General features: G+C 38.0%; 2 protein-coding genes across 2 annotated transcripts; both read right to left on the bottom strand.

The window, feature by feature from the left end:
- On the bottom strand, positions 1-5919 carry banf1 (barrier to autointegration nuclear assembly factor 1). The gene is made up of 3 exons (XM_074609922.1): positions 5850-5919; positions 3041-3205; positions 1-2238 (listed from the first exon to the last, which is right to left on the bottom strand). The coding sequence occupies exons 2-3, from the start codon at positions 3164-3166 to the stop codon at positions 2092-2094; spliced, it is 273 nt and encodes a 90-aa protein (XP_074466023.1). The 5' UTR covers positions 3167-3205; positions 5850-5919; the 3' UTR covers positions 1-2091.
- Positions 5920-7073: 1154 nt separating this feature from the next.
- prdx5 (peroxiredoxin 5) lies at positions 7074-11431 on the bottom strand. Its single transcript, XM_074609921.1, has 6 exons — positions 11137-11431; positions 9351-9485; positions 9122-9253; positions 8715-8753; positions 8563-8627; positions 7074-7431 (listed from the first exon to the last, which is right to left on the bottom strand). Exons 1-6 carry the CDS (start codon positions 11230-11232, stop codon positions 7326-7328), a joined length of 573 nt encoding a protein of 190 aa, XP_074466022.1. The 5' UTR covers positions 11233-11431; the 3' UTR covers positions 7074-7325.
- Between the last annotated feature and the right edge of the window lie 296 nt (positions 11432-11727).

The raw sequence follows: 11727 nt of genomic DNA, 5'->3' as shown, positions 1-11727 counted from the left end.
TTTTCTCTCATTTGTGATTTTATTTGATAAAAATTGAATCTTTTATGAACATGTACATGTGTGTCCAAATGTGATACTTTGCCTTTTTTATTTATATTTTTAATAATAAGGGCAATATATAAAAACCGAAGAGTTTTCACAGTCAAATACAAAACACAATCTGCCAGTGTTTAACAAAAAGCTGCTACACAACGGTTACATCTTCAAACAGCTGGTGGTGGTGTGTGTGCGTGTGGAAGATTAAGTGACACAGCCTGGACATGCACTAACGCAGGTGTTGTGGATAATGTTTACACTAACATGCATTAAGGCATTTCATGTTTAGAAACACAGTCAAAGATATAATATCAGGCTCAGTTATGAAAGCCTGACCTACATCAGGCTTGTTGGTGTTACAAAATACATACTACATATACTTCATTAAAAGCCACTGGGAACTGAGACTCAGTGATTTGAGACGAGCGATAGATGGGACAGGTTTTTGCCTCACTCTTGTTGGGGGGTTTTGATTTGCAGAATGAGAAATGAGGTCAACTTCTACTGAAGCTTTAAATACATTCTATCATACGAGTACAGCATATCAACTACTTTAGCCTCTTAACTGTTAACGGACAAACAGGTTGTAGATTGATTTACTGTATCATGGTAATTGGTTTTGATTTAAATGGTTGTCATATGACTCTAACAGTGTTTAATCAAAACCTTACATCCTGGTAGCCGTCTAAGCACAACTCCACACAAGTTGCATCAATATGAATGTGTTATACTTGTTGCAACTCCTTGACCTCCAGCACTTCAGGCAGGTACAAAATGCTTTGTTCACTGCTGACAAACTTAGCAGTATCGCCAAACTTATCTGGTAAATACATACTTGTAAGTTAATTCATTAATGTAAAGGCTGCAGCCCGCTCATCAGCAATAGACCGACAAGTTTTTTGACAGCGTTTGAATTTGTTGCATCTTTATTTTTTATAATTTTCAGGTTCAAACGAGCTTTGAGCAGACCAGATGTGGGGGGTCTGGCCATGTTGCTTCTTATTTGCAAGATCAAATGTTAAAAGTATTTATAATAAAACATGTTACTTCTCTGATAAGACCAGTGTCCCTTTAGTTTTGAGGCTTAGTTTTTGTGGGTCACATAAATCAGTCAAAACACATCAAACAGACATTCCACCTCTTCTAGAAACCCTTTAAAACATTGTTGGTGGACCAACAGTACATGATGCTAAACTGATTAAAAAAAAATACAGCTTACATCAACTTTCCAATGGTTTGGAAAAAAACGGGCCAAGAGTTGAAGGTGAGTACAACTATTAGTCTGGATTGTAGTGAACTGGTAAATCATCACAGAAAGAAAAATGTGTGCTGAACTGAAACACGTTTAAAATTTGTCTGAAGGTAAAGGGTTTAATCACAGAACAAACCAGCCATGTTTGGCTTAAAAATGTAAATTCCCAGTATTATGACCAACAATGAAAGAACCACACATTTAAAATTCAACCTTTAACAGAAAGAAACATGCAATATTTCAAAGACCTTAGACAAATTTAATAGTATGAACATGAGCAGACTTTTCCCAAAAAAGGAAACTAGACAGCTTCAGCCTAAGGCGCCTCCATAGACTGCATTATATTTGGGTGTCCTTGTGTCACAGCCCTGCTAATATGCATGCTAGCTCAGTGACATGACTTAGACCTAAATGGACAGAAGTCATCATTATTGTTATTAGTTACACCGGTGCTTTTACTACTACAAGTTAAAATTTCTGCGATAAAAAGGGCTACTGACAGTGAGCAGACGTTACAGGCAGATAGAATTGTCCAATTTTTAAAAGAAAGAGTTGGCGAGTATTAGTCTAGATCTTGACCATGAGGAAGGACATGTGTGAATTGTTTTGGGAAGGGGTCAAAGGATTTCAGAAATACACTTTAAAACAGCTTTAAGTATAATTTAAAAATAAATTGACTTCAATAACCTCATTAGTGTGAAAAGTGTCAGTCCATATATATGGTGCAGCTGCATTGAATCAAGATCACAGAAGAGGTAATGTACAGTTTGGACTTCAGAAGTAGAAAACGACGACCGAATGCTTTATAAGAAGGCATCGCACCATTCTTTAAGGCAGCCGTAGCAGTCACCTTGTTGTTTGACATTTGCCCCGCAAGTGTCCTTCAGCCAGTCCCGGAAGAGCTCCTCGTCCTTCTTCAGCACTAGAAACTGCCCGAGGACGACATACGCCTGCGGAGGGAGAGACGAGCACACAACAGAAAATCGAATCAAGACAGGAAATGTTGAATGATTTACCACATTAATAGCCCTGTTGCCAAGTAGCCAAAGTATATCTTTCCAGTCCTATAGTGATGATTGGATGAATATGTGATTGGTATGTAGTAGCAAAGGGACAGCTTGACACACCTTACAGTACAAAGAGAACAGATCTTAAGCAAGACTTTTCACATACAGAAAAAGTTAACAATGCCTAAATGATACCCAGACAGAGCTGTGGCAGCCTACTGGATAACAGGAAAAAGAATATAACAAAAAATTAGGAGGGCACTTATTTTTACCCCACATTACAGAATTTAGTGCAAGCTTTATCATTTGCTGTGTTAGCTGTAAAATGAAGCCATTTTACTTTACACTAGAACAGAATGATGAATAGCCTGTTGACCAAGTTCTACTTGATTTGAACCTGGCGAAGGTGTTAACACAACAGTTGCAGCAATTACCGTATACTGGTTCATACTGCTTTTACACAATGAATTTTACGTCATTTGAAATTTACAACATGACCTGGAAATTGTATGTTACTTTGATAGAGAAGGGCTACTATGGCAGATGGGAAAATAATTACTTTGCTAAGATAATAATCTGCTGTATTCTTAATTTTTATCCATTGTTTTGTTAAATTGATTTCAAGACACAAATGCAAATGAGAATACCAACAAAGTACCCTCAATAGACAGTGCATTTTAGATGTGTGGTATGTACCAAATAGGTTTATATTGCATAGAAGGCAAAGAAATCAAATCTCCATTACCTTGTCAAAACCTTTGTCCTCCAGTCTTTTGCCGAGAACCTCTCCGATGCCTGCAAGAGCATTCACGGCCTTCTCGCCCATGGGCTCGGCCACAAAATCTTTATGTTTTTGGGATGTCGACGACATGGCTGCTTTGTAGGCGGTCAAAGATCACCAACCACTGAGCTGTAACACAAAGACAACAATTGAAATGTATAGAATGTTTATGCTATAGAGAGAATGCTTCCCCATAACTTATCTAATCATTTTGTTTCCCCGTTCACCATTTTTATGCATTTTTTTCTGAATGAATGGGGAATTGACTATGGGGTTAAACTTCTGACTCTCTGCTTTCTGTTTAAAGTATTTTCATTGACATTAAATGAACAGTATAGTAATTGTAGCCATTTTGTATGCAGTAACCGTGTTCGATTTTTGGTTCAAATAAGTCTACAACCCACAGAATCAGTTGACACTTGATGTCTTCCCCTGTGATGGTCTGTTCTGAAGCAAGCTTCACCTTTACCCCGGATGTCATGTGTCACAATAAAACTGGGCAATGACCGAGGGAATATGCTTTAGTTTTTGATGCAATCCCTTCTGGTGTTGTGCTTTTTAGAAACTCAGTATCTGAATTGACTTTACTACCACTGGAACATATTGTTACGACCGGTGGCCGGATCTGTTTCTCCTCTAAAAAGAATAATAACTGTGATATGTGTGCTTTTTCCCCCAAAAATAAATGGTCTCTGTTCCAACTGCTGTTTCCTCCTGGAATAACCTTACATCAGACCTGGAATGGAAGACAATATGGTGCCTACCTTATAAATATCTGATTTTAAATAAGGTTAAGGAAGTGACTTTTAAAATGATTCATCGCTTTTATCCCTCCCAATATACTGATAAAGAATTTTCCCTCTCCTATGAAAATGTATTGTTTGGCTTCTTTTCTTGTTGTTTCAAATATTTTTATTAAGAAGCATGTGTATGTCAGTGATACAAACTTTGTGGGGTGTTTATCATGCCTCACTTTTTATACATAACAACAAAAACAGACAAAACTAGGAACTAAGGGCAAACAAAATGGAGACAAGCAAATACAAAAAACATACGTAATGATAGGAAAACAAAACAAAACAGAAAAACTAAAAAAAACACAGACAGCACCCTAAGGCAAACAAATCAGGGAGACATTGGCGACATACAGTATATACATAAACCGGTGTAACCCACCCCCCCTCCAGAACCCTCCCATCCCTGAGCAGTGTTTGGCTTCTTTTCTTACCCTTCTACCAAAGCAAATATTATTAAATTGATCCTATTACTTGCAAAATCTCACATTCATAAGTCTTAATTTTCCGATCATCAACCATCCTTATTCATCTTTGAAAATTAACTCAAACAATACATGGCTTCAATCTTAAATTCCAAAAATAGATAGCCTATCAAAACCATAAATATATGTACCCTGTATTAAATATTTTATGAATTGATTTATGTTTCTATCAATGCTCTGATCCCGTGGGCATTATCTGTTTTTGTATTTGTTCTGTGTAATGTAATTTCCATTTACTGCAATTTCATCAGTTTCATTTGAAAGTCAAACCCAGTGTGCCAATCACACACAATGAAAACTACATCACTATCCTATTACTTGACTGCACTGAATGCAAATGTTTGCTTAGTATTCAAACAGTCAGACACACCACACTGGATAAACAGGCACGCGTTTACACTCATTGCTAATAGCAACAAATGTATTGTTTGGCTTCTTTTCTTACCCTTTACCAAAGAAAATCAATATTATATTAGTAATTTGATCCTATTACTTGCAAAATCTCATATTCATAAGTCTAAATTTTCGGATCACAAACCCTCCTTATTCATCTTTGAAAATGAACTCAAACAATACATGGCTTCAATCAAAACCATAAATATATGTACCCTGTATTAAATATTTTATGAATAGATTTATGTTTCTATCAATGCTCTGATCCCGCGGGCATTATCTGTTTTTGTATTTGTTCTGTGTTCACTTTGTTATTTGTCAATAAAAGGCGATAAAACTGGGCAATCAGTCCTTGTGCTAAATCGTTGTGGATTTGAATGCATTTCTAAGTGGAGGGGTGGGGTGTTCAAGTTAAAACATTGTGTTACGTTTCCGTTTACTTTCATTTGAAAGTGAAACCCAGTGTGCCAATCACACACAAGGAAGACTACATCACTATCCTATTACTTGACTGCACTGAATGTCAATGTTTGACTAGTATTCAAACAGATCCGCGCCTAGACACAGCACACTGGAGAAACAGGCATGCGTTTACATTCATTGATAATAGCAACAATACGGTGCAGGATACAGGGTCTAGGGTACAGGATACAGGGTCTAGGGTGGAGGTGTACAGGGTCTAGGGTGCAGGATACAGGGTGCAGAGTACAGGGTATATGGTGCAGGGTCCAGGTACACCCCCAGTGTTGAATTGCGCGCCCAATACATGTCAGTGCTAACAACTTTAGCATGACGAGCTAACGTCCAACAGATTGAGACCATCGTTTATTCCCTTACAAGTCACCACTGCTTGTTACCAGGGTGTGTTAGCCTTCTTTTAAAACATGACGTGATCCTTAAACTATCCTCGCCGCAGCGTAGTGGCTGAAGCAACAGAGTAGTAGCTTAGCAATGCTAGCTCACAATTTAGGCGCCTTCAAAGTTGCTTCAACAGTAGCTTCAGATAATTACTCTTAACTTCACTGCGCTACTGTTTTTGTTTGCGGCATATTTTAGTTAATGAGAGCCGCTCTGTATTATGTCTGAGTGTTATTAACTTACCTTGTATTGTCCTGTCCTGGCTGATGTTAGCGTGGTTCGCTGGAGAGCAGTGTGTGCTTTCTGTTTCTGTCAGGCACCGGCGACCACAATGCAATGCGTCCGCCTCTTGCGTCCTTACGTCACGGGATGCCGTTCACCTTGTTTTCTTCGCCCTAATTGTTGACTTACAGGATAAACAGACCAGCCCCTTTGCATTTGAGCAGTCATTTGCACCAACTTCTCAACAAGCCAGCAACTTCTGATTTCTTATGATCATCCAAGTAGACTACCATATTATGAATGTTCAATATCTATATCTGGTATCATGACAACTTAAACATGCACTATCTGCAACCATCTTGGACTCTAACCACTGGCGCACTCTACACTTACTTTACACTATACATCCTATATACCACTTTATAGACTGCACATATGTACATATTACATTTATTTATTGTACATACATTTATTTATTGACGGACTGTACACACTATGTTCACCCAATCACTCTGTATCTTTTATATCTCTTTTATTGTTTTCATAATTTTTGTACACCCTTACCTCTCCTGTGTTTCACTCTGTTTGCTGATGTTTGCTGATGTTGCTGCTTTGACACCTGAATTTCCCTCCGGGGATTAATAAAGGTTCATCTTATCTTATCTTACGCCCCAATTTTGCATAAATGTGTGAAACTTAAACACTTCTTTGAGGCACACTCTTATAGGCTACCTTTCCTAGCCACAGATCTATCAAGTATAATGCACATGTAGCTCAGTGACATCCAGATAAATACAATAGTATAAATTCTGTTTAAAAACACAACAAAAAAGTTAAGTTAAATACTGCGAATTTGCTAATAAGTCAACATGCATTTCAGTGTATGTGGTGTCAAACCTCAAAAGCCCTTAAGTGGTGACAGTGATACATACGTTTGTATCAATACTTGCAAAAATGTGCTTCGAAAATCTGATTCTACATGGGTGTGTAGGATGGATTAAACTCTGTTGCATAAATATTGTTCATATAGTATGTTCATACAATGTGGTTGTCTGCCCCATGCCACTCAAAATTCAGATGGCCACATTATGACGCTGGGCATTTTGTCCTCTTAAGATAAGATATTCCTTTTCTTAGTCCCACAGTGGGGAAATTTGCATCATTCATCATAAGATCACAGCTGTGGGACATTTTATTAACACACACTAAATAACTTGCACTATGAGTAATACAGGAAAACAGTGATTATTGCTTTCAGGGTGAATTTTATTTACTAACAAGTATCAGTATACAGAGGATTATGTTAATTCCTTTGGATTGCCGGTCATGTCAAAGTTGTGCGCATTATTTACGTTTAAGCTCGGTTTTCGACATGTGACTTTTGCATCCGTCTTTGGGAAAAGGTTGAAGGTTAAACAGGGTGCTACTGGGCTTTGTTAGTGCAGCTTTTACAGTTACTCAGTGTTTGCAGTTGGGTTAAATACGCTCTAAATAAGCCTACAGCTCAGACAGAACATTGGAAGCCAGGCTGCAGGTCAGCCCAGTGCCGTCCGGCTCCACATTGATCTTCTTCACAACTCCATCTTCCACCAACATAGCATATCTGAAACACAGGATGAAGCACATTTATAGCTATGGACTTCTAATGTACCAGTAAATGCCAGACAATGACTATGATGCACCTACTTTAAAAATTGATTGAATAAAAGATGGGTTATTATATGGGTGTTAGTCTAGAAATACTGTTATAATGCACCATAAAGAGAGTGCAATGGTAGAGGTTCAAGAACTCTCACATGCTTACATGTGTGTCTGCCTCTTAAAATCAAACAAAAAGAGCTTCCATGTCTGAGGTTGTGTTCGAAATCACTCATTCACTTGTTCCTATATGAACAGACACTCAATAAATATTTCTATAGTGAGCAGTAAATTGAGATTTATGAAGCACGCTTATGAATAACTGCAATTTTTTGCATCTATTAAATGCAACGCATTGCATAGTGGTATTGTTAGCAAAAACTAGTGCTCATACCATGAACATTACTTTGTTTGTTCCATTTCAGAAATTTTTGAGGGCCCTACATTTCCGAATTCGGACTCTCAAATAAATGATGGACAGTTAATAGAGTGGTGCAGGGATGATGTATTTTTGTAGGCTAACCAGGAAGTTAGCATCGCCCTGGTTCCCTATGCAAAAAGCCAATGGGATTTTTCCATTGGGTTTTGGATTATTGCAGAAAATAAACTCTGTTGCAAACAAACGTTTATGATACTTGCACGTTTTGTTCAGCAAGATAATCTCCACAAATTAACACCACTTGTGATTTTCGAAGTGTGAATGCAATCGGCAGAAGTAAAAAGCTAACGTTGGGCTATAAACAAACTACACCACGGTCGCATGAGCGTGAGTATACACAACGAGGCTGTAAAGGCGGACGAGTCCGCGTGATGACGTTTTGTAATCTCGTTCAGCCACTTGTTAGCAACCGCCTTTTTGAAGACACATAAAAGGCTTCAAAATTCACAAGTGGGATATTTATTGACCTTATTTTATATCGTAGAACAAAACATTAAAATCTCTTCAGCTTGTGTTAGCCACAGACCTTATTTCAGGCATCTAACTGAAAACCCATTAAAAAAAAAAAAAACATTGACGCTAATCGATCACAATTCTTTTTTTTAAAAAGCGATCAATCTGTTATTGTAAAACTGACACAGGCAAAAGGATCATTACCTCTTGGATCGCTTGTTCCCGAGTGCCTGCACAATCCCATCACTGTCAAGTAGCAGGTCGACTGCCTAAGAGGCAGCAAGAAAAAGACAGATGATGAGTACACACACAGCCACATTAAATAGAACTGAAATCTACCAGACATTTAGTTTTACCTTTGTAAAAGCTCCAGTAGCATCCGCCAGCATTCGAATCTGCAGGAGAAAGTAGCAGTAAGCTCAGCATCCTTATCAAAATGTATAATAAATGATATCTGCTGAGTCATTAACCTCTCTATTCTTAACCAAGGCCACTAAGTACAGTACACTAAGTAAACTGACTTTACAAAACACAAGGATAATGTCAGTGAGTTTACAGTACATTAAGAGTGTGACAGCTCGTCTTTGCATCATCTACTGTGAGCATCTTATTCTCAGAGGGACCAAAAGGTTGTGTGCAGTTAGTTAGGATTTCTGAAACGCCTCCATTGTGCACCATAATAATGTTGAGCAGATTGCTGGGGTTGCCTACTGGTGCAGGCTGTCAAAGAAATTGCTCATCGCACATAAATTATCGTCCATACCTTGCCATCTGTTCCGTGCTCCTTTCCCCAGGCAGCCATCACAAATGCGTCATTGACAGCAATGCAAGCGACCTCCTGCACACCTTTGCTCTTCAAATCCGCAGCCTGCTCCACAAAACCTGGGAGGTGAGTCTGAAAGCAACAAGATATTTATACAGCGTCAGCTGATGCACTGATGATCGTGAACAAGACACAGCAAAAACAAGAGATTAAAAAGTGTGGACTCAACCTTGGAACAACCAGGGGTAAAAGCTCCAGGTACAGCGAAGAGGACTCCCTTCTTCCCCTTGAAGAGCTGGTCCATGGACACCTTATTTCCTGGCTCCCCCTCCTGGACTTCCACTGCAGGGAGACGTTCACCAACCTGTTGAGGATTGAGGAGACAATAATACAAGAAAGTAGACCCACATTCTCAGATTACAATTGCGAATGATACCAATATTAGAAAAAATATGCACAAAACATATATGAAAAGATATATACATTTAAAATATATGAATTATAAGAAACTTTTATTCCTACAGAGGTTATTAAAATAAACCAGTCTCCAATTAGACTACTCAGTAATGCTTAAATTAGAACCTGGTGGTTTAGCACAGTGGTTCCCTACCTATGTATTTTTCCCTACTTGTATCTAAGAAAAGCTGAACACCCCCCTATATTTTCTGACATCATCACCTTAAAAAACAAAGTTCTCTCCAATTTGAGTGATTCAGTGTATTATATGAGTTAGTTATTTTTTAATAAATCAACCTTCTTTAATGAATATAACTCATCAGTGCGTGTCTCTCTTTGTGTGTGTCAAGCGGGAGAGCAAACAGTGAAAATGTTGTTGTTGTTTTTGAAAGACTAAACGCCAACAAATATGGTGAAGCAGTTATATGTCGTTAGATAAAAAAAACATGTTGTGAATTTTGGAAATGATTACATCTATCTTTTTTTTTCAATAAATTTTGACTTTTGGACTTTACAACGCTCTGGAGTTATTGGAAATGTTTGGATCACACCAGTTGGAAACAATCCGATGCAGCCACCACTAGAATCTAATTCTACAAATAGTATAATACTAATAATATTAGTGTAGCCTGATCTTTTTTCTGCATTTGAGCAGAAATACCAGGTTTAAACAGAATATGGTCTATACTAAGTAGGAAAAAAAATCTTTTAAAATTGTTTTTCAAACACACTTTTGTATGAATTATCCAATAAGATGATGATTTTCTGATCTGAACAGGATAGAACTTTGAATTGTAATAGGCGCACACTTGCACGGTGGCCACTGGAGGGCGACAAATCACCACATACAGATGCATGTGTTCTGTTAAAATGGCCGAATGACTTAACTAAATTTAATACTAATATTGACGGACTAATACGCAACACTTTATCACACTGAGAGCCCTTTTCAATAAGCTCTAATAAATATACATTACACTTTAACATTGCCCTGGAAGATATTTAAATAAAACTAATACACATTTGTGCAATATTTGCAGCTGTGTAGTTCAGGCACGCTCAGACAACCTAGCTTTAAATGTACTTGTAACTTGGAGAATAAGTACATGCCAATATATACATTTACTGACGCTTTATTAAACAAAGAAACTAAGACAGGACAACGTAAATTTAATGTTATAACTACACAGGTCTTTAAAAAAGTAACGTTATCAGTTTCCGAGTCGGTAACTTTGTGTATAAAAAGGCATAATCTGGACAGCTGTTAATCACTGACAGTTTGCATTATGCTACGTTCAAATCACCAACAGGTGCTCGGAAACGGCAGGTAACGTTCTGAGGAGACTGTAACAATGTGAAAAACATACAAGCACATTGCATTAGCTAATGACTGTCATGGCGACGGGGTTTCAGAGCACAGTGAGCTACAAAGATGAAGGCGACGCATGTAGTGGTGTAGTTTAGTGAATTCTCAGTGAAATAAAACCCTTACTCCTCTCCATCAGCCATATGGAGCACACACAGCTACCGTTAACTAGATAAATGCATGCGAGTCTCACCTTAATCGGCATGTTGACAACGGGAGAAGTGTGCAGCAGTCTTACTCGCTGGATGACACGGGTGCTTTTGATGATAGAGCTCGTGATAGACAGCATTATGGCTCGCTATAGCACGGATGTCCTGCGGCAGGTCTGCAGGTTGTGGTGTCCCGTGCTGAGTGTCTGCTCACAAACACACCTCAAGCTGTCCCTCTAAATTTATCTTCCCCACAGTCACTAGTGCTTTACGTTGAGTTTGGCTGCTGGGACTTAACCTAGCTTCCAGATCTGGGCCTGTTAAATCTTTATTTAGTGCGCCATCTGCTAGCAAGAAGCTAAATGTCTGATGTAATATTTCTTAGACTGGTACATGTGCAGAGGTGGAAGAAGTCCTCAGATACTTTACAAAAGTAAAAGAAATACCATAGTCTAAATATACTCATGTATATATACATACAACATGAAAATCTCACTTTTTTTAATAATATGGGACCTTTAAGCAACATTTTGAATTCAAAATGTTGCTTAAAGGTCCCATATTATAAAAAAAAAAAAAGTGAGATTTTCATGTTTTTTTTATTATAAAGCAGGCTTAAGTCCTATATAAATACT

The sequence above is a fragment of the Sebastes fasciatus genome, chromosome 16, assembly GCF_043250625.1.
Source record: "Sebastes fasciatus isolate fSebFas1 chromosome 16, fSebFas1.pri, whole genome shotgun sequence".
Classification (NCBI taxonomy): Eukaryota; Metazoa; Chordata; class Actinopteri; order Perciformes; family Sebastidae; genus Sebastes; species Sebastes fasciatus.
This window is presented reverse-complemented; position numbering and strand designations above follow the sequence as displayed.

What these genes read in the sequence shown, in the direction of transcription:
- banf1 (XM_074609922.1), bottom strand. Translation starts at nt 3,166, where the DNA reads ATGTCGTCGACATCCCAAAAACATAAAGATTTTGTGGCCGAGCCCATG. An exon ending in AGGACAAAGGTTTTGACAAG is followed by an intron (nt 2,239 to 3,040) that starts GTAATGGAGATT and finishes CTCCCTCCGCAG; the next exon opens with GCGTATGTCGTCCTCGGGCA.
- prdx5 (XM_074609921.1), bottom strand. Translation starts at nt 11,232, where the DNA reads ATGCTGTCTATCACGAGCTCTATCATCAAAAGCACCCGTGTCATCCAG. An exon ending in AGCACGGAACAGATGGCAAG is followed by an intron (nt 8,754 to 9,121) that starts GTATGGACGATA and finishes TTTCTCCTGCAG; the next exon opens with ATTCGAATGCTGGCGGATGC. An exon ending in GGGAACAAGCGATCCAAGAG is followed by an intron (nt 7,432 to 8,562) that starts GTAATGATCCTT and finishes CCTGTGTTTCAG; the next exon opens with ATATGCTATGTTGGTGGAAG.